This window comes from Lepidochelys kempii, chromosome 7 (assembly GCF_965140265.1).
Source record: "Lepidochelys kempii isolate rLepKem1 chromosome 7, rLepKem1.hap2, whole genome shotgun sequence".
NCBI lineage: Eukaryota > Metazoa > Chordata > Testudines > Cheloniidae > Lepidochelys > Lepidochelys kempii.
Genome location: NC_133262.1, coordinates 17,230,799 through 17,254,721, shown reverse-complemented (window position 1 = coordinate 17,254,721; position 23,923 = coordinate 17,230,799). Strand labels below are relative to the sequence as shown.

At 38.5% G+C, this 23,923-nt stretch overlaps 1 protein-coding gene across 12 annotated transcripts in view; it reads right to left on the bottom strand.

Moving 5' to 3' along the window:
- The window catches only part of GRM7 (glutamate metabotropic receptor 7), a 538,586-nt gene that overhangs the window by 31,098 nt on the left and 483,565 nt on the right, over positions 1-23,923 (bottom strand). For 10 of the 12 annotated variants that reach the window (XM_073351193.1, XM_073351189.1, XM_073351191.1 and 7 more), the window contains one exon: positions 19,921-20,013. The exons of 1 other annotated variant lie outside the window; for it this stretch is intronic. In XM_073351193.1, coding sequence (XP_073207294.1) covers positions 19,943-20,013 — 71 coding nt within the window. In that variant the 3' untranslated portion in view covers positions 19,921-19,942. Of the gene's footprint in view, positions 1-19,255; positions 19,331-19,920; positions 20,014-23,923 lie in introns of those variants that run through there. One more of the 12 variants, XM_073351190.1, reaches the window with a different exon arrangement.

The window sequence follows — 23,923 nt, the reverse complement described above, 5'->3', positions numbered from 1 at the left end:
GCCCTGTTGGTCCAGTGGCTAATCTGCCACTGCTTTCAGTGCCCCAGTACTCCCACTGAAGAGATCACTATAAAGACTTCAGACTGAACCTCATTGAAATAAACCAAAGAGAAAACACACCCAGCCTCTTCCTTCAAAATAAACACAAAGAAGAATCCTTAGCCTCAGAAGCTAATGGAAATTTCAGTGAACAAATTTGAGAGCACATGAGAGAGAGAAAAAAAAATGTCCAGAAAACAAGTGGCAATTATTGGAGATGGGGGGACGGGGTGTGCGTGGAAGTGGGAGAGTGAAAATGGAAGATGGAAACCACTATTTTGTTTTCAATTTTTCCTTATCTGAAAATGTCATCAAAATCTGAAAAAAACTGAACAGCTTTCACGTTGGTAAATATATTTTTGAAAATTTTGTCAAATTTGCCTGGTATAAATTTTGAAATTTCATTGACAATCAAAATGTTTTTTCAGTTTAGTCACTGACATTTTAATGAAACTTAGATTCCTATATGAAAAAAGAAGTGTATATCTGAGAGCTGATGCAAAATGAGATTCGTAGCTGGAGTCCATTTCTCAGTGGATAGCTGGCCAATTATGAGGCTTGATCCAAAATCCACTAAATTCAATATGAGTACCTCCATCAACTTCAGCAGACTTTTAGCCGGCCATATTTGCTAGCACGGGTAGTAACTGGAAGCCCCAGTCACATTCTCAAGAAGAGGGCAAGAACTGAATGTGGGCTGGAGACTGACCTAATCAGTTTGCCACAGCTGATCCCTCCAAGTTGAAGCACATTGTCATACCAATGTGACATTGCAGATAATCTGTCATTTAATGGTATTTTGCAATGTCATCTTAGCACTAAATTCACTTTAAAAATTTGTAAAAAGTAGAGAATGGATTCAATTAAAAACAAAACGAATAGTTTCTTTTTTCAGATTCGTAAAATTACATTTTATAAAATAACTTACTGTATTCTGATTAGTGGACAGGAGGAACAACACACCTATAAAGGAACCTGCATATATTCATGTGCCCTAAGGAAAGGACAAAGCACAGGTCTCCACACAGGCAAGATCTGACTACCTTTTCCCTGGCAAAATAAGCAACAAGACTTAAGTGTTACCTAGACACTCTTTCACTAGACTTCAAGAAAAATTGTCTGCCAATGGGAAAAAAAAACATCTATTTACTCACAGGAAAACCACAGCTAAAGACCTTTCTCTAACTGTAAGCTGGGCACTCTTAAATAATATGAGATTTTAAGTAAGCCTCATTTTTATCCAAAGCTAAATCCATAACAGCAGAGAGGATTCAGTCAGTTCTGAACAAACTCCCTCCCCACTCCCAAACAAACACAGAAAAGTCAAGTGTTTCACTCTTAGGCAGCAGGTAAACAGAAATCACAGTCAGGTGAGGCACAGCTGAATACAGTAAAAAAGCCACCTCACCACCTCCCAACCACCTTGTCCATAATCCCAGTCACAAACCTGAAGGCTTTGTGTCTGGTCCACAAACATTTCAGAACCAGTTTAAATAATTTCAGCATTCTTTTCTTTCCCCAGCAGGGAGGGGCGTTCTCATTTCAGATACACTTGTGGGATTTTTATTGATTGAACTTTACTACCACAAATGTCCAGTTCTTTTAGCGTCTGTGGTGAATATGAGTAGAGCTTTTCTCATACCTAAGGGAAATAACAAGTCACCCATTTGATACAGGTTTTGCACTTAACCCTGTCAACTATATATTTTTCCTTCACAATTCTAAACTACTTACATTCACACTAGCTGTTAGCCGTCCTCAAAATATGCGACCTTTCCTTCCTCAAATGTGCGATAGATGATATGGTACTGTTGTCCTTAAATATCCTTTCTTCAGAGCAAAAACCAGTGTTTCTTAATATTCTTTATTCAACCAATAAGGCTTGAAGATTTATCATATAAAATCAGAAATTACAACTTGCTTCCGCAATTATAAAAATAAACAATGTTATTACAAGGAATTTATTACTGGTTAGTTTGGCAAAAATTGGAAAGCCCAATATGCTTGAGATGTATGAAGAGAATAGGCAAAATCCCTCACTGGTATAACTGTACTGAGGCCAATGGAATTACATCACAGATATTTTATAGACAAAGAGTAAGATTCTCCTAGAGGAGCAACACAGAACTTGCAGCCTGGGTGTATGTGTGTAGGTGGGTGTCTTTAATCCTGGGCTGCTCCACAGTCTGCTGTAGCCCCCACGGTAATTTAGAAGCCCTTGGGCCCCCTCTCTGTTCTAGTAGCCTCCCTGGGCTGCCCTATGGGCAACAGCGATGACTAGAATTTCCACAGCGTTGAGTGCTGTGGCCCATCCCCTAACATGTCCTTCCGGCTACCAGTCCCACCCCCTACACCAGAGTTTGCAATGGGGAGCTCAGAGGGCTATCTTATGCCTGTCTTCCACAGTGTCTGTGCCAGGAGAAATTCTTTCCCTCCTCCTGCTGGACAAAACTGGGCTTTTAGAGCTCATTTACACAGTTTTGGCCCCTTTATCTGGCATAAAGGAATAGGGATGAGGATTTCACCCAATGTGTTTAATCCTTAAAAGCAACCAGGTACAAAATAGTACTAGAACCCCCCAAGAATTAAGTAGTTAATTTGTTAATGAAAATAAAAGAAAAACGATTTAATTATGGTACAAGTAAAGAGAATGTTACTAGAAATAAGCCCGATTCAAACTTCTGAGCAGCATGCACCTTGCTCTATGTATTATTAAAAATCATACAGAAATATTTTACACATTAAAGCCAACTACTGGGGCATGATATTCATCACAGCTAAACTAGGGAAGGAATTGGGGATGGGATTAGTGGCTCTAAATCCCTTTTCCATTCTCTCTGGGACAGCTGGAGGCCAAAATAGTCTCTGGTGAAATGTGGAGCGCCTACCTCTTCCAGCTGCAGCGGTACCATGGGGACCAGAGTGGCAGCTGGGTATCAGCCAAGTGCCGGGTGCTCTCTGCCATGCCTTCTGAACAGAAGCAGTGTCAGCAGCAAGTGCCATAGAGAAAGGTCTTCATTACCTGACATTATCAGACATGGAATCGTCAGCTGCTCCATTCTGAGTGTACCCAAGGTGAGTCCCTAACACATCCTCAACAGAGAACAAAGACCCTGAGATAATGTCCAAACCCACATTCTTCCTAGAGTTTTGCTTTATTTGTAGCTCAACAGCCAACAACACAACACAAACCTCAGATTAAACTTCATCTGTTCTTCAGTTTAGTTGTCCCTGGACACTCTAGAATTTCTTCTTTCCTACCTCCCTCTCTCAGGAATCACTCTCACCTCTCTTATCGTCTGGGTGAACTTCATGAGCTGCACTGGACACCATGGGTTAGTAGAACTACAGCAGGATTCCCTAAGATCTCCTAAAATGGTGGATCACTGGAAGAGCCTTCTTATCTTATTACACAACCATGTGTGCTATGGACCTCAACTTGAATTTCAGTCTAACACTGCTGTATTTGGTAATATTTGTTGTTATCGCTATAGTAGCAATAATAATAAAAAGCACATACACCTTGAAAGCTGTGAAAAAAATGTCAATGTGAGTCGGGGGGGGGGGGGGGGAGAAGAAGAAGAGTTTTCAAATCACACAGGGACTGATTCTAATCTAAAAGTTCTACATTAGGGGTTACTCTAGCAACTTCAGTGAAAGAAGACTCAGACTCTACAGTTTTATTTCCTGATCCTGCAACCCTTACTTATCTGATCTTACCACCTGAGAATACTATTATGTTAAATTAATTGAGGTGACATTTACTCTGCACAGAAGAAAGAGATTAATTATATATATATATATGGAAGATAAGGGAGCCAAAAGCCTTTGTTTCCTTCATTGATATTACAATTTATGAATTTGACACATTCTCCCTGAGAGCATGTAAGACTGATAAATTAGTCAGAGGTAACTTTGCACAACCAAGAGTTTATAAGGCCAAAGAACAACAGCGAAACTAGTGTAGAAGTCATACAATATATGCAAGATTTACAGCTTGCTTTTCTTTTGTATCTCCAAGGAGAGAAGAAAACTGAGAAAATAAAGTAAAGAAAGAAACAGTTTCACAAAAAGTGATATTAACATTCATATAGATATCAGATTTGAAGGAAAATCACAGACATACTCTTTAATCTACATATATATATCCTTTAATATACCAAAGCACTTTAAGGAAAAAATCCACATGTAAATGTAGTCAAGCATAAAATATTTTCGTTAACATGTTGCTCAGATCTCACTCTGTATATTTAAAGGATCTCCCTACAAAGAATCTTGGTACAAGAAAATATGGATGTTTTCTATATTTTCCCCACATACAAAAGTTTTAGTATAAACCAAATATAAGAACAGCCAGGCTAGGTCAACCAATGGTCCATCTAACCCAGAATCCTGTTTCTGATGGTGGCCAGTGGCAGATGCTTCAGAACAAACAGAACTAGCAAGTTTGAGTGATCCATCCCACATTGTCTAGTCCCACCTTCTGCAATGTGGAGGCTTTGGGACACACTGATCACATTGGCTAATAGTCATTGATGGCCCTATCCTCCAGGAACTTATCTAATCCTTTTTTTAACCAAATTACACTTTTGGTTGTTCGTTGTGTGAAGATGTACTTTCCTTTGTTTTACACTTGCTGCCTGTTAATTTCATTGGGTGACCCCCTAGATCTTGTGTTATGTGAAGAGGTAAATAACACTTCCCTAGTCACTTTCTCCACACCATTCATGATTCTATAGACCTCTCTCATATCCCCCATTAGTCATTTCTTTTCTAAACTGAAGAGTCCTGTTTTTTTTCATCTCTCCTGTATGGAAGCAGTCCCATACCTTGGATCATTTTGTTTCCCTTCTCTGTACCTTTTCCAATTCTAATATATCTTTTTTGAGATGGTGTGATCAGAACTGCATGCAGTACTTGAGGTGTGGGTGTACCATGAATTTATATAGTGGTATAATGATATTTTCTGTCTTATTATTTATCCTTTCCCTAATGGTTCCTTACATTTAGTTAGCTGTTTTGCCTGCTGCTGTACATTGAGCAGATGTTTTAAGAAAACTGTCCAAGTTGATGCCAAGATCAATTGCTTGAGTGGTAACAGCCAATTTATATCCCATGATTTTGTAAGTATAGTTTGGATTATTTTTTCCACTGTGCATTACTTTGCACATATCAAGATTGAAGTTTATCTGCCTTTTTGTTGCTCAGTCACCCAGTTTTGTGAGATCCCTTTATAACTCTTTGCAGTCAGCTTTGGACTTAACTCTCTTGTATTGTCTGCAAATTTTGGACTTCACTATCAACTTTGTATCATCTGCAAACTTTGCCATCTCACCGTTCACCCCCTTTTTCCAGATCATTTGAACAACACAGGTCCCAGTAAAGATCTTTGTGGGACACAAATACTTACCTCTCTCCATTGTGAAAACTGACCATTTATTCCAACTCTTTGTTTCATATCTTTTACAGTTACAGGTCCATGAAAGGAACTTCGTTTTTAACCTTTAACTGCTTACTTTTCTTAAGAGCCTTTGGTGAAGGAGCTTGTCAAAGAGTTTTTAAAAGACCAAGTACACTATTTTGACTGGATCACCCTTGTCTGCATGCTTGTTGGCTCCCACAAAGAATTCTAATAGATTGGTGAGAAATTATTTCCCTTTACAAAAGCCACATTGACTCTTCCCCAAACTATCGTGTTTATCTTAGATGCCTGATAATTTTGCTCTTTGCTATAGTTTCAACCAATTTGGTTGGTACTGAAGTTAGGCTTACCGGTCTGTAATTACTTCAAGAGCCTCTTTTAAGAATAGGAGTACTTGTGGCACCTTAGAGACTAAGAAATTTATTTGAGCATAAGCTTTTGAAAGCTTATGCTCAAATAAAAAGCTTTTGAAAGCTTATGCTCAAATAAATTTCTTAGTCTCTAAGGTGCCACAAGTACTCCTTTTCTTTTTGTGGATACAGACTAACACAGCTGCTACTCTGAAACCTTTTAAGAATAGGCATTACATTAGCTACCTTCCAATCATTTGGTACACAGGCTGATTTAAGGTTACATACCACTGTGAGTAGTTCTGCAATTTCATATTTGAGTTCCTTCATAACTCTTGATAACTTATTTTTAATTTATTGGTTTGTTCCAAACCCTCCTGTCATAAATATAAAGGGAAGGGTAAACCCCTTTGAAATCCCTCCTGGCCAGGGGAAAGCTCCTCTCACCTGTAAAGGGTTAAGAAGCTAAAGGTAACCTCGCTGGCACCTGACCAAAATGACCAATGAGGAGACAAGATACTTTCAAAAGCTGGGAGGAGGGAGAGAAACAAAGGGTCTGTGTCTGTCTGTAGTCGTTTTGGCCGGGGACAGAACAGGAATGGAGTCTTAGAACTTTTAGTAAGTAATCTAGCTAGGTATGTGTTAGATTATGATTTCTTTAAATGGCTGAGAAAAGAATTGTGCTGAATAGAATAACTATTTCTGTCTGTGTATCTTTTTTGTAACTTAAGGTTTTGCCTAGAGGGGTTCTCTATGTTTTTGAATCTAATTACCCTGTAAGATATCTACCATCCTGATTTTACAGGGGGGATTTCTTTATTTCTATTTACTTCTATTTTTTATTAAAAGTCTCCTTGTAAAACACTGAATGCTTTTTCATTGTTCTCAGATCCAAGGGTTTGGGTCTGTGGTCACCTATGCAAATTGGTGAGGCTTTTTATCCAACATTTCCCAGGAAAGGGGGGGTGCAAGTGTTGGGAGGATTGTTCATTGTTCTTAAGATCCAAGGGTCTGGGTCTGTAGTCACCTAGGCAAATTGGTGAGGCTTTTTACCAAACCTTGTCCAGGAAGTGGGGTGCAAGGTTTTGGGAAGTATTTTGGGGGGAAGGACGTGTCCAAACAGCTCTTCCCCAGTAACCAGTATTAGTTTGGTGGTGGTAGCGGCCAGTCCAAGGATAACGGGGGTAATATTTTGTACCTTGGGGAAGTTTTGACCTAAGCTGGTAAAGATAAGCTTAGGAGGTTTTTCATGCAGGTCCCCACATCTGTACCCTAGAGTTCAGAGTGGGGGAGGAACCGTGACACCTCCTCTATTGACACTTCCATCTGGAATAGTTCCTCAGATTTGCCACCTAAAAAAGAATGGCTGTGGCGTGCAGATCTCCCCCATATGTGCTGTGAAGACAGATGCAAAGAATCCATTTAGTTATCTGCAAAGGCCTTGTCTTCCTTGAGTGCTCCTTAAGCACCTTGATCTTCCAGTGGCCCCACTGACTGTTTGGCAAGCTTTGTGCTGTTGATGTACTTAATTGATTTGCCGTTACTTTTTCAGTCTTTAGCTAGTTGCTCTTCAAATTCTTTCTTGGCCTACGTTTTTATACTTTTACAGTTAACTTGTCAGAGTTTATGCTCCTTGCTAGTTTTCCAATTTTTAAAAGATACCTTTTTGCCTCTAACCACCTCTTTACTCTTCTGTTTTGCCCTGGTGGCCTTTAATTATTTATCTATTTATTTATTTTGGTTATCTTACTGTGTATTTTTTTGCTTGGGGTATACATTTAGTTTGGGCTTCTATTCTGGTGGTTTTCTATAGTCACCATGAAGTTTGCAATGTTCCTTTTAATTGATGTTTAACTACCCTATTTATTAGCCAGTTCCTAATAAATCTTAAACCCTCCTCCCTACACCATTGTCTCATCCATTCATGGAGACCCTGCAGTTGTTTCTTTTTGGTCCTGTGCGTGGAACTAGAAGCATTTCAGAGAATGCTACCACGGAGACTCTTGACTTTAATTTCTTATATAGCAGCCAAAAATTTGGCCTCTGGGACCTCTCTCCTACCTTTCTCTATGTCATTGGTAAGTACAGGTACCATGATTGCCAGCAACTCCACAGCACTGCACAAAAGTCTGTCTAGATGTCTCAAGAGATCTACAGCCTTCACACCTGGCAGGCAATTTACCATGGGGTTTCTCCTGGTCATCACAAAGCCAACTGTCTATATTTCTTATGTCTAATAATCAAATATCCCATAACTATTACCTGGCTCTACTTGGACCTGATTTGGGGGGGGGGCGACATTAGTGCAAGAGGATACAATGACATTATATGAAAGGAGGGTGCCAACTATGGGATTGTTTCCTTCTGCTCCAGCTTGATTTTCCCCTGCCCCCCAATACTTTCATCCTCCTTAATAGCACAGAGAGCACCACACTCGGCGTGGAACCACTTTGGTGTCCCTTAAGTCTCCTCTATGTACCTCTCTGTTTCCCTTATCTCCTGCAGTTCAGCTACTCTGCTCTCAGGAGCCCATACTGTGTTTTTGAGGGCCATGAGCTGCTTGCACACATAAGCTACCTGCCCAAAAGGCAATTAGTTATACAAGCTGCACACAGTGCAATAAGCTGGATAGCTCTCACTCTGCTGCTGGACTTCTGCCTGCATTATTTTTACACTTGCAAAGCTTTTTGGGGGGAGAGTGGGGGTGGTTATTAGCCTAAGTTTAAAGTATGTTTGTTAGGTGTATCAGCCTCTCATACTCCATTTCTGGACTCACTCATAAACTTTCCCTGTTCTCTAGTTCCTCTGGTCACTTTGGAACTGGCTTTTTAAACTCCTCTTCTCCCGGAGTTAGCCCCACCCCATTGTCAAGGAATCCTAAAGGGGCTAGAGATCAAAGGATAGCAGATTAGAGCTTTGTTAGAAATCTTTCAGTCTAGCCTGGCTCAGCACTAAGCCCCCAAAAGAGACTACACTATAATCTTCAAGCAAGCAAGCACACAGGAAGCACCTAAGCCAACTAACAGACATGAATGATGGGAGGGATTTGGGGCAGGGGAGTAAATTTGGGAACATTCATTTATTTAGATGGATGAATGCAATCTATCAAATCTAGTTATTTTCAGATATAAAGAGGCCCAATCCCAACACACTGAAATCGATGGGGATTTTACCATAGACTTCAGTGGGATCTGGGTTGTGCCCACGGTTTGTGAATTCTAGAGGCTTGGTGATATTTACTCTCTCATTATGGACACAGAGAAAACAAAGTTAAGTTGTTTCTATAATCAAAAATCACATAGTTAATCTGAATCCCATCCATGCTTAATATGACTTGTTAATAAAGTACGGAGGGGGGAAGACAAAATGTATACAGTACAGTCATTGGAAAAACACAGGTCTCAATTTAAGGTGACATTCACATGATATCCAATGTGAGCAGAGGATGCTCAAGACAATCTGCTGCCCTAGGCAAAACTTCAGTGTGCCGCCCCCTTTCTCCACCCTAGATCAGAGGTTCTTAACCAGTGAGATGCATTGGACTTTTTTGAGGGGAGATGTGGCGAGCCTCCTGATGGTTTGGTGATTATGGTAGAAGTGGGGGAGGGGAAGAGTGGAGGGCAAGCACCAGGTTGCAGTGCCACACATTCAGGGTTGGCCTGACCACCTCCCTCCATCATGAACAGGGGGTGGGGGCAGGGGAGCTAGGCCAAATTTGAGTGAGTGGTGGCATGACCCGGCACACAGTGCCACAGTGCCACTCAGGTCTAGCCCTGCTTCCTCTGGCAGCATACTCTCAACAGCGTTAGGAGGACAAGTCCCATTAAAAGTCAGTGGGATCTGTGCTTCTAACTTAGGTAGGTGAGTTTGAAAATCCCACATGAAACCACTTTCCATCAAATATCAAGCAAAATTCCTGTAGTAAAAATGAGAGTGGACATTATTACAGCACTTACACAGCATCAATCACTGCATCTGACTTATTTATGAGGGATCTTATAAACAAACTTTAAATAACACATTGCATTTTTAATCACATACATTACTCTGTGGTTACTTGATATACATATTCTAAAAGTAAATAAAGTAGTGATGTGCTGTCTTTCAAACTTAGAGATCTTGTAAGAAAGAACCAAATTGTGGTACTCAGAAGAGTTACTGCAAAAATCACTTGATAACGCTCAGATGATTAGAAAAAGATGGGATGTTTGACTGTAACTAGGCTACTGGGCAAGAGGATGTTGTCATGGATGCATAAAACCTGAAGGAAAACAATGACTCAAGGTACTAAGACCTTGATCAACCAGAGACAATTAAAATGCAAACAATGTGCAAATGCAACTGAAATGTGGAAAAGAGGAATTAAATACTTGGAACAAAACTCCAGACTTTTGTTGTTTTTAAATGATAAACCTGGAAGCCTGGCTTAATCAACTGTTCAATTGGCATAGACAGTGATTACTCTGTTGCCTCAACGCTTTACTGAGATGTAGATGGGAGGAGCAATTGGATACAAGAAAGAGGGAGCTGCCTCTTCTACTTATAGTTGTCCCAGGCATTGTCAGTAATAATACAATCCAAATCCTAGTGAGAATTTAGTTTTGATTGAGCTACAATTAATGATATTACATCAAGAACAGCAATAACTGATGACTCACTTGCTTCAGATCAATGCATATACTATCTCTCCAGCCCACTCATGAGAAGTTGTTCCCCTTTTAACTGACCTGCTAAAGGTTGTACTATTGGCAAATGGGGTATGGAAAAGATGGCTGAAGAGAGGAAACCTAAAAAAATGTAAGTAATTAATACACACACACACGTCAAATAGACTACACAACCTGTTGAAGTTCACAAATCACTAGGTTTTCTTTTCCAATGTATTGCCCCAAATGCATTTTATCTCTCCTTATAGCCTTCCTTTTAAGGCTTGTTTACCCACTAGTGTACACCTGTAACTGTATTATGTTGAATAGCTTCCCAGTAGGGGGAAGAATGGTATGACTGTATATAGGAACTTGTAGGAAGTACATGTTGAGAGAACCCAATGTATATGAAGGAAAGAATAAAGCCTGAATGTTGCACTATCTTAGTTCTCCCTCTTTATGTTCACAAACAAAACTACCGATATAGTTCAAGGGGTACAAGTAGATGCATTCATACCACTCTAAACGTGCTTATACCATTATAGCTTAGTCTCATACAGGAAAGGGAATAAGCTACATCAGTATAAGGCACGTTTATAACTACACACACACACGGGATTGTATCAGTATAACTATTTTCGTAAAATAATCAAAGCCATAATCAACACAGTTATATTGGCACAAAAATGTGTGTGAACCAAGGCCCAAAGAGGAAATTCCAAAGTACTAACTCTTATACTGTAAATATAGCAAAATTAACTACTGCTTGACATCCTCAATCTCATCAAATGGAGATGGGCTATAACTCTCAGAACATACACTATAGCATAAATAATTATTTAACAAACACTTACATGAGTCAAGCTTCCATCTGAAGTTTACAAAAGTACAAGTGTCATCAGATAAATTACGCATAGAAGAGACCTATTTGCATCTCTCAATCAATTTATGCAAGTTAGAGATGCCTCTGAAACAGGTCAAAGATATAAAGTGAACTTCATACTTATTAGCTAGTACTTGAGAAAAAGCTCAAGAAAAATATACATGGAGTTCATAATAAAAGGGAGATTGTTATCTACAATTCAAAGGGAATCTAAAATTAAAAATGCATCTGAGGTCCATGGAATGGCATATACTAACTGCAAAACTGAGCACTATCTTTCCAAAACTATCCTAAACAGGGACAGGGGGGAAAAAAAGTTTACATTTCAGTTTGACTGAGAAAAAAAACAGTAAGTATAAAACAAAGATTTTTAAACTTTATGAATATAAATGATGTTATCTGTTGCATTAATACAGTTTAACTAATCTTTATCTATGCTCTATTGAACCATCTTTAGCTTTAGTGCTGTAGTGATGAAACAGGAAACAAAAGAAGCCTTTCCAAATTCTTCTCTCTTAAAAACAAACTGCAGCAGGATTTATTAATCATACCATTTAGGATTGTGCAACAATAGGTAATAAAGGGGAAGCATATGGATGTATCTAAAGATTAAAGAAGCAGTTTTACCCTGGAAAAGTATCTGAAACACCTGGGCTTTGATGAATTAAAAGATATTCACAGAGGCTTTAGTGAATTTGCCATATATTTAAGACAGGTAACATGAGCAAATTAGAGACTGAGCATGCAGAGTTGAGTGTGTGAGAGAGAAAGAATATGAACAGTAAAACAGAAGGGTACTGTGGTTATTGGGTCCATGTAAATAGCTTGCTAGAGAGAGAAAGAGATACTTATGTCTATACATAGTCTCTCTTCAGACCTGTACTGGAGCGCATCAGTTCTGTGCTCCCTGCTGACACTATTCAAGGGCTTGCAAGATCAAGGCTAAAATGTGCTGAAATCAGGAAATAATTTTTCCACCACACAACAGAATCAAGATGTACAAACCATGCCAATATTTGGTCCAGTTGGAGGGGGCAAGGAGCAATGCACCAGAAAATAGAGAAATGCACCAGGAAAAAGATAGAATGAACAGGGACCTGAAGGTTCATAAAAGCAAGCAAAGGACAAGAGCAACAGAGTAGGTCAACCTCACGTGACCCGCATAGTCACCAACATGAAATGGGGATGGGGGTTGAATATTCAATATCTATACCACACTGGCATCTGGTAAGCGGATGCCTGGCATGAATAAACCTTCTATCTGAAGATTGTTGCTGGGTCACCAGCAAAATGGTACAAGTGGCTGTGATGATCTGTGCTTGATTTATCCTGATTCATAGGTGCTTACTGCTAATAGATCTAATAGTAAGTTAGCTGCACTGCATCCATAAATTATCTTGTCCCGTCTTGTCTTGAATTTGCAGTCTCCGTTGCTGGTCACCAGGATCATCTCCAATACCACTCTGCTAACAGTTATCACCAGATAAACACACCACTCCTTTGGGTGTCAGTCTTGCACTGTTGAGACATTGGTGTGCATGGAGAAGAGAATAAGGAAGCAACTTTAAACTAAACATTTTTTTTTTCATTTTCAAACATACATGAGGTGGATTCATGGATTTTACATGAATAGATTCCTTTTTCCCTTGGTCCCTTAAGTGACTATTCATGGGCTGTGTACACCTAAAGTGCAAGACCCTAAGACACCACACCAAGGGACTGCAAAATAGCATCCTTTTGCACTGACTTACACAAATTTACTATATTCACTGTGATAAGAAGACATTTTTGGCCTCTTGCATATGGTGCAGCACACATGATGATGGAGATCACAACGTTGATAGGCTAACCTTGTGGCATCATAACAAAAAGAGAAGCCCAGACTTTATGATGTCTGGATCCCAATCCCAACCTTGTAGCTCAGGGCCATTTCTAGTTATAACTACACCATAAGCATGTAATGTGTTGCTATTATGTCAGCCGTTTCTTTTTACCACCTGCTCTGCATCCATTAATCTGATGTAACCATTTGGTAATGCATGTGTGGTGTGAAAGACTCCGCAATGAAAATATATTCCTGATAGGTTTCCCATTTATTTCTTAGTCCTCACACTATATGTGAAGCAACGGGCAATAGCAGCTGAAGTGTCAGCTAAGAAACACTGGGAAAATGCTTAAGTTAAGCAAAATAATATAGCCGAAAATAAGTTTTAAAGCCAACCTACTATACATGGATGTTATTAGCTAGTGTCTAACCCTGATACCATGTCCTACAAGATGCTGAATGTCTTCAGCTTCACTGAAAACAGTGGGACTTGAAGGATTCAGCACTTTGGAAGATTACGTTTCTGGTCATCAACAGATGTCATGAATAGAGGGGGAAGGGTAGCAACATTTATGTATGCTTGGCAGCTGTACTGGATTGCCTTACCTGTAAAGAGTTAAGCAGTTCAAATAACCTAGTTGGCACCTGACCAGAAGGACCAATGAGTAAAGAAAATACTTTCAAATCTGGGGTGGGAAAGGACGTGTTTGTTGTTCTGTTTGTTGTTCGGATGGAGGGAGAAGCCAAGCAGGTACAATATCTCTTGAAAAATATACCTGGAATAATCCATCTAAAACCACAGAAACTGTGAGTAGGGCAAGGAAATGCGGTAGGTTATCTTTTGTTTTGGCTTGTGAATTTTCCTATGCTACAGAGGTAGTAACTGTGAAGCTGAACCCAGAGGGGAATCCTCTGTGTTTTAAATCTTTTTATTACCCTGTAAAGTTACCTTCCATCCTGATTTTGCAGGTGTGATTCTTTCACTCTGTTCTTTTTAAATAAAGTTCTTTTAAGAACCTGATTGATTTCAGTGTCCTGAAGACAAATGGTCTGGTCTGTGCTCACATTGCTAAGGCAACTGGTTGGTATTCTTATTCTCAAGCCTCCCCAGGAAAGAGGGTGAATGGGTTTGTGGGGATATTTCGAGGGGATAGGGATTCCAAGTGACCCTTCCCTAAATATTCTGTGTAAATCACTTGGTGGTGGCAGCAATATCAATCTAAGGAATTAGTGCCTTAGAGATGTTTTAATCTAACTGGTAGAATATAAGCTTACAGGGTCTTTCATGCGGGTCCCCACATGTGTACCCCAGAGTTCAGAGTTGGGGGGGAACCTCAACAACAGAGTTGAAAAAATACCACTGATATTTACTCAAATCAGAAAGTTCATGGTCTTCTGTTCATGCATGGTGTGTATGCTTTCAATGAATATTTTATAGATCAAGTTTAGTGTTAGGAATATTCATGGAAATGGTGATTTTTAAGCAAATATCAGGAAATATTAAGGAAAATGAATTATTAATTTGTAAACATGAGTATTTGCTCCAGACAGAATCCTGATTCTGAGGGATAGCCCCATCCAAGTCATGTGATCTCCATGTCCAAACAAAGCCAATCAACAAAGCCCCAGTGCTGAACTTCATGCAGTTAATACTCCCAAAGTACTGTACCAGCCAAGAATTATGCATACAAATTATGTTGCAAATATTCTCCTATAACAAATACATCTGAATAAAAATTCGCAAACAGTTTGTGGAAAATTTACATAAGAATAAGATACGTAAGGAAAGATCCTGCCACTTGTAAATCATATTGAATTGTACTTTACTATGCCAGTCTCAGTGGGACTATTTGTGGAGTAAAATATTAAGTAAGGTTCTCAGAATCTATTGCATAACTAGGTGAATAAATTATTCACTAAAAATTATTCACTCAGTTCTAGTGATTAGAGTTAAAAAACTTGAGCTTTAGATCTAAAATGAATCCATCATTTTCTTTTATATTTATTGTGACATATTATTAATCATATTTATTACAGAGATGTCTAGGGACCAACTGAGAACAGGGCCCCACTGTGCTATGCCCTGTACAAATACCGTGCAGTACACCATCCCGGCCCAAAGAGCTTACAGTCTAGTAGCAACTCTTCTTGGTATTATGACTTTGATAAAGAATAAAGCTGAAAGATTTGACAAATATGTGGAAATGGGAGCATCAATGTTGTACAGCAAATAAAAACATTCATTTATTTCAATTAATTTATTTTAAAAAGAGTTGTTAAATGATTAATGGAGAACATTTGTGAGTTTATCATGTTAATACCTGTATTTCCAAGTTGAGAAATTGGGATATGAGAAAATAAATATCAGGGATTAGTGTTACCTTAAAGTATACTTGAAGGGTTCCATACCTGAGATTTACTTACATGCATATAGATCTAAAAAATTTAAAATGTGACCATGTTAACATCATTAGCAGGTATCCATGTTAAAGGTTTAGTTTTTCAGCCATCAATTTTAAAATACAAATAGATGCAGTGGAGGCTTGTCAAAACCTCTTTATGTCTCAGTTTTGACTGCCTATTATCATCTCTCATCAGTCTGTGCTGAACAGAAGATCATTCAGGAGAGGTTAGAAATTGAGCACTATTTCTGAAGATGAAACTAACTTGTTACAAAGTGAAAATGGGGTTTGAATTCAGGCTACATTAGGGTGTCATTATTCTGTTCCAAATAGCCTGAGATACAATGAGCTCCAGAACACATAAATTGCTTTAACACATTACTTGTGGCCTGATCTTGTGAAGTGCTGAGTGCTCCTGAAAGGTGTCCCCTGTCGGGTGACTTGGCTGGGAGTTAAGGGTGTACAGAACATCCCCCAGAAAGAAGAAAAGGCAAGAAGATGATTGTTATTATGGTATATAGCACGCAACTCATAAACAATTTTACTCTTCAGGAAAGGACACATTGGATTAATTCCACTTTGTAGTAAACATCACAAGAGCATCATCTTATTGTGCATAATTTTAAATAACTGTGTAAATATATTCTAAAAAAGCTATGACCATAGTATGGAACAATTTCTACCAGCCTGTTGTTGCACATACATTACAAATGATTTCAGTGCTTAGCAATCACCATAGAAACTTCTATGCATATAGATTTGTTCTTTAGCAAAAAATTACTTTTAAAGCAACTGAAAATCTGCCTGAAGGAGAATACTATACCCCAGTCACAGAATGTTAGAGACCCTGCCTTGGATTAAGGCTGAGCTATTGTAACTTCTAATACTATTATAACTGTTGAATAGTCTCGCTGGTGTTAATCATCCTGCTTTGTATAAAAGCTTGCTCTCACAGCTCTTTAGGAATTCTAAAGAAACAAAGCTGCCCTTGCAGAGATATTCAATGATTGGCATTTTCAGATTAATTCAGTTAGTACTGCAAACCTGCTTTTAGCCTAAAGCAGCGCACAAAACAAGCTTACTCTAAACTGACTCTAAGAGGAACATCAAGAACAGGGTTCTTCTGGAAGGTTCCAGTTGCAGTTTCTGGTTCACACAATATTTTTGGTGGGTGATAGCCTCAAATCTTTTTGTTCTTAACTTCTTACAACTGAAAGCTGCAAAACCTAGCCCAGATGAAAAAGATCACTGGTGTTTGAAGATATGCGGCCAGAACCTCAGCTGGTGTAAATTGGCATAGCTCCAGAAAAGACAGTGGAGCTATTCTGATTTATATCTGCCTAGCATCTGTTCAGCAAGATGTCATAATTCACTGGAAAACAGACTCAAATGATTAAGGAGTATTAATGAGTTGCAGTGTTTTTCACAATCACCTCTGCTGAAGGAACGTGAAATGCCAAAGGACTGCAGGTACATCCTTGCTGCAAATAAATGTTTTATTTAAAATCTAGGGCAAACTGCATTGCTATGAAGGAGTGAAACAGCTGCTTGCATAAAAATTATAGAAACTAAAGTCCTTGTGATGTCAGTACATGTCCAAAATTTACAAGGCACGCACAATAGGCTTAATTTGTATTCCTGTAAATATTCACCAAGGAAAAATGCAAAAGTCTTTATGGTAGGAATAAGTAAACACAATTTGCCTAATGCTGAATCCATTTAGTTTGAAAATTAGCTCATCTGAGGTTCTTGTTCTGAAATGAACTGACATTTTCCCATTGCCAGCTGCTAGCAGGCAACACCCGCTTTTCACACAACCATACATTTTCACTCATTGCTTCCCTTTCTTGACTACGAGAGGGGGTGTTTGGAAGGAACATACCACCTTAGTCCACAGGAGGACCTTTCAGACTGAGGAGAGAGAAGAAATAATGCTTCCACTATAAATGATCTCCCCAATACCTAAAAAGAAGCCCTTCCTAACCCTCAAGGGAGGGTAATATAACACTGGATACTGACCCCCTGTTGACTCCAGAGGCTAGAGTTTAGAAAGTAAAGATGCGTCTTCCCCTTACCCTCCTTTGAGCTACTCAGAGGTCTTCTTCAGGTGTCTGAAGACGAGCTCTTTGGTGCTTGAAAGCTTATCTAGCTCATCAACAGATGTTGGTCCTATAAAAGCTATTACCTCACCCACCCTCTCACTCTCATTATTTCTTCACATCACTCAGGCAAGACACAACTTTAACTACCCTTCCCTAGATACTATATAGAGTTTTTTGTGTTTTTATCCATTTTAAAAGTAAAGAAATATTGTTGTCACTCCCGGGAACCAACTGAAAAGGTTTATAAATACATGTTTCCATACACCATTTATGGGAAATTGACATAGTCAGGTAATAGGGTAATACAATACTTACGTGTAAACACAGATTGGTTAGTAAGCAAAACAAATATCTGTTCATAAGTGTTGATTTCTCCCCCTCCCCCTTCTGATAACATTGTGTTTGCTTTTAATACAGCACATGAGGGAATGCAGATTTTTTCCTGTTCTTTTCTGGAAAAGCAAACCAAAAGGTTATAGCATCCAGACAAACAATCAGCACAAGTTAAGAAAATATTTGTTGAAGAAGGATGGAAACAGAAGAGTTCTACAGTTTGAGAGAGAACCTCAGGATCAGATCATCATCCTCCTCCTTCTTAGCACTTCTGTAGCACTGTAGGGCTGATATTTTCAAATCAGCCTAAGGGGTTTGAAGTCCTTTAATTTTTAATAGGAATCAAGCATCTGAATCTCTTGCATGGTTTTGACAATACCCCTTGACGTGTTGAAAGCAATGAACAAGAATCAACTAATTAATGCCTACCACGCATGAGGATAACTGTGGTTTTCACAATATCCAGGAGCATTACAAGGAATATTCTGCTTGAGAGTGTGTTGTGCCAAATCCTTATATCTGTAAATATGTAACTATGTAAATATGTAAATGTAAAAATGGAGGCAATTAAAAACAGTTATTTCTTTCGAGGCTGGCAACCTCTCCAACCTCATTTATTTATTTCTACCTTTCTCATTTTCCTCCTTGGCAATTTGGTCTTCCTGTGGTTACCTGCTACCCCTCATTTGACCTGAAATAATATCTTGCATGTCCTCTCCATACTAGTTATTTTTGACCCCAGTGATTATGCTCCTTTCTTATCTCTGTGCCTTTATGATCTTCATATATATAATAAATCTTTCTGCTTTAAGTTAGGATTACATGAACGGATTCAAATGAAATAAGGACCAATTAGAATGTTCAGAAGTCTCACTGAATCCAAACTTATTTTCAATGTTGCTACGCTGATTTATTCCAACAAAGATTCTGACCCTTTATCTCTGATCTTTCCCTTTGACAATATAGACATGATTCAAGTAATACCCCTGTTAACCATTCCTAGGCCTGCAATTGTAAAGTCGCAGGTATTCTGGCTCAGCTGACTGGAACTTTCATGACCCTGTAGCTCCACGAAAAAGCTACACAGATTTATTTTCCAGCACATAATATGAGTAACACCATAACAACGACTATGTTTTTCATATATGGGCAAAATCAGAAAGAAAAGGCCAAAACACAACACCAACACACACACAATTTCAGAAATAAAAAATGTTTATTAACATTATTGCTTTTCACAAAATTATCAGATGGACTCTTATTACCCAAATTCCTCTGGAACACAGCACGTCCTCCTTGATAAGTCCACGAACACAAAATTAATTCACCTGTCCACAAAGTGTGTAGTAATAACACTCAGTAAAATCAACCCTCAAAACTTGGTCAGAAACCCCTATTCCAGAATAGACATCATTCCACTGTGATTCTCTACCCTACAAAAATGCTTGTAAATCTGTTTATTTTAACACCATTAGAAAACTGACCACATAAGAGTGCTATATTACTTTTATGCTCCCAGCCAACCTATGGGAGATTTCTAGAAATGATTCAGAAATCATCTTGCCAGTTCTTAGACATGATTGCTGTAAGTAACTTTTGCTAACTTTTTATTCAGATTTAATTTCTAGTGAATGGGCTAGATCCTCATCAGGTTTAAACTGATGTAGCTCCACCAAGTTCAATAATAACATCACCACCTAGCTCTCGAGCTATACCAATTTACATCATCTCAAGTTTTGGCCCAACATTTCTATTTTTTTATAGTCTTTCCTTCTTGCTAGTTGAAATATGAACAACGTTTAGGGTAGATTCTTGTTCCAACACAACGATACCAGTGCACAGTTCTAATATTCTTTTCTTTTTGATATTAATATAAAATAAACATATAATAAAGTAAAAAAGCTAGATTATTTCTTACCTTCTTGGAAAGCAGGCAAAAGCTATACTGTAGGTGGAATAGTGTACCAAGTAACAGATTTTTGTACACTCTTTCTTACTGGTGGTATGCAGTCTACAGGAAAAGTAAATATATTGATATGTACAATATGTTCACAATAGAATCATTTTGCTTTGTCCTGTCACTGAGATCATAAAATTTATTCGATTGAAGATCTGGGATTAGAACAGTAAGAGTGAAAAGCTTGCAGTATAAACAATTTGCTGTGGATTAAAAATAAACAAACCAGTTCACAAAAGTTCAGGTACCTCTGAACATAGGAGCAGCTGCCTACTACATATGAGAGGGACTGATTGGATACTTCCCATCTGCACCAGCCCTGGAAAAGCTTTGTTTAGTTCCCCTTTCTCTCAGAATTCAGCTACCCTCATCCATGCAATCGCTCTGAGGTTTCCCAGCAACACCAACAGCCATTTAAGGTTTTTCTCAGAAAGACGTAACAGGCAACGTTGTGTCAGTGATGTTAGGATTCAACACAAATGAAGAAACAAAAACAAAACAGCACAGCAAAGTGGCATTTGTGCAGCAGTGTCTATAATTCTCTCTGAGACATGGGATGTTTTCATTTCATATACACCACTCACAGCTTGCTGATGGGAATCCACGCAGCCAATATCCATTCTTAACACCCACAAAAATGAGGCTTGACAAAGTTGTATTCTTATTATCTTGCATTTCGGAGATAGAGAAGCATGTCAGAGTGGGGCTTTCATTTTTGATCTGCTTACACTGCACTAACCGGAGAGCCACATATCTCGGATAACATATTATAAAAAGTTATTTTATAAAGAAAACAAATACATCACATTTTGTTTAGTTATAAAAGGCACCAATTACATCTCAGTAAAAACTGCAAGCTACATTGATTGCCTAGTAATTTCTACTCAACACATAGTCAAAGGGAAAGAGAAGAAGTCACTTTGGACAGATTTATAGATGTGCTGAGCACCAGAAACCCCCATTTATTTCAATAGGAGTTGTGGTTGCTCAAAATTCTAAAAACCAGGCCATATTGAAAGTTCTGCCATAGATAGTTGGTGACACCATTCTTTTTGCCACATCTCAACAAGCTAAGGTACCTCATCTCCAAGCGAGGTGAGTGGACCTTAACTGAACAAGCTACTCTTTCTCACCCTCTGTTTTACTTCACTTTGCTTACTACTATGTTTGGCTTATATCATACTGATCTGTCACCTCTGCTACCCACTATCATAAGTTAGTAGACTACTCTCTGAGAAAGACCACTGTCAATCACAAAGCAAAAGCTAAGTAGGGAAATCACAAAAATGAAAAAAAAATGCCCACAGATATTTCTGTGGGTCCAATTTCTTGAACGTGTCAGAGGGTGGCATCTGCAATTGCAGGGCAATCTATTGATTTCATCAGTCACAAAAAATCCTTGGTCTGCTCCTGCAAAGAAAACAACTTGCCAAAACACTGGTCTCAGGAGTTCCAGATCATGGGGACACTATGTACTGTACGCTTGAGAGGGTTTTGAAACAACAAAAAGTCACATAGAACAAACTTCAGTTGGCAAGGACAAGATAAGAAAGCCAGCTGTTCTCCTCATAGCTACACACTGGAATCACATTGCCAGGTTAGTTAACATTCTCCACCCAATTTAGAATTGTTGATTCAGGAGTCAGCTATGACAGTTTGAGTAAATATCATTAGTCTAGTTCTTTTACTTATCTTGTAGGTGCACTTTTTCACCATGAAAATTGCTCTGTGAAGGGAACACTGGAAAATCCTAAAAAAGGAGGCAGTTTTGCAGTCACACCAATGGAAACATGCAGAATACTTTGCTACTCAAGGATTCTTAAACGCTAGAATGCTTGAAAAGCAAATGGCCTGTCTGTAAGGTATACTATGTCTAGCTTGTTAGAGAGACAATTCTCTCATTACCAAACCACTGAGATCTTGTTTTCTTGTTGCTGTATTTTGCAAAAGCCATACATTCATGTAAGTGGCTAAGTGTAAGCAGTAATTATACATAATCCTCACCGTAAGCTAAGTATGGGTTGGAGATTTTTATTTTTGTCCAAGTTTGACCTTCTACTCTTGCAGCGGAAACACAAATACATGATGGATAAGGCAGAATGGGAATTCTCTATTCACTCAATTTAAGACATGATGAAGAGCGTCTTTTCAAATAGTGTGAAATTCAACCAAAGAAACGCACGAGAGAAGAATGAACTTGTTTAAAGAAGAAAGCTGCTGTGCACCAATTTCTGCTCGTCTTAAGCTGCTGGAGAACATTTTTAATGCAAACATGTAATAGCAGAACAAAGTTGTTAAATGAGTAAAAGCATGCACATACCAGATGTAATGATTATCAGAATTGTTAAAAATGAGATTATTAAAGTTTGAAAAGCTTGGTCTCAAAGCATTCCATTGATCATGAAACCTGTTTCAATTGAGATCAGGCGAGCACAGCTTGTGACATTTCCCACTCCTCTCATATCCCAACCCAAGGTCAGTAACACTCCTAATTTCCCCTACTGGGTGGGACATAAAATCATTGCCCCTGCATCTTGGGTTGTTTTTCTTCCTCCATGATTGCAGTTCTACTCTTTGCACTCACTTTTAAACTTCCCCATTTAGGCTCAGTCCTGCTAAGTGCTTCTCTACACAGCTTTGAGCACCTTCAAGTCTCATGGAAGTTGGGGATGCTCAGCCCCATGCAGGATCAAGCCCTTACAGAATGCCAATAAAGCTAAAAAAACCTTTGTGCTTACAAATATACTGGTGTCAATGCTTTACATGAAACATTTCTGGTTCACTGCATAATTTCTTTTCTTTTTCTTTAGATTAAATGCCAGCAGTACACATAGAGGTTTAGTAAAAGATATTCTTTCTTTCTTTCTTTCTTTCTTTCTTTCTTTCTTTCTTTCTTTCTTTCTTTCTTTCTTTCATTTGGTAAAGTAATTTTCTTTTTGATCCTAAGCGTTTGGCAGCTAAATAGCCTTGGCAACCAACATCTGGTTTACTTGGGTTCAGTCATCAGTCACCCCAATGTTTGGAGGTACATGAATCTCATGCTGGTGGTTCAGCACAGAATTACTCTCAGTATAAAACGTTCAACATTCCCCCTCCCCAAAATATAATGGCACCCTCACCATAAAATGCTTGAACAAATTTCAAAGCAATAGAGTTACCAGGAAATGCCTTTAAAAATCAAACTTGTAAATAAAACTGTGCTTACTCACTTGAAACAAATAAAAACTTTTGATGTGAAAATTAGATCTGTACCCTAAGGCAGCACTTTCTAATACTGACTATATGTGCTCCTCCTCATCCTTCAACCCTCTTTCCATTTTTGCCTTCAGATGTAACATACTGTGTAATGATGGAAACCGGGAAATGACAATCTATGTTTAATCATCTTTGTGTTATCTCACAACAGTTCAGAACTCAGAGGGGACATCCACTGCTTTTGTTCCAACCCCCTCAGTTTCCTCCACTGATGACAATTAGCTGTAGTCTACTCACTATAAAAATATTAAATGGGTCACACAGAAAAGGGGGAGGGGGGACGGAAGAACACTTACAATAATTTTAGGGGGGGAAAATCAACATTTAGAAATTAAAAAAAAAATGACCAGCTGATAGTTGTTTGAAAAATGGAGGAGGAGGACCATTGTTCTTGTATATTTTTCAAATTTCAAAATTCTGAAATTTCATCAAATGTTTGTTCCATCGGTGCTAGAAAAAACATGTTATTACTGAAACACTGGTAAAAATTTTCCACAAGCTTTTCAGTGTCTTTTTGATATTGGAATTTTTTCAACATTTCTTTGAAATGCTTTTTTAAAAATGAAACAGTCCTCATCTGTTATAGCTGTCTGAAACAACAAAACCATTGCAAGAATTCTACCAATATTTCTTTTAAAATATTTGGACATTGAAAAGTGAAATTTCAACATTTTTCACCAAAATTATCCAATCTAGAAGTTCACAGAAT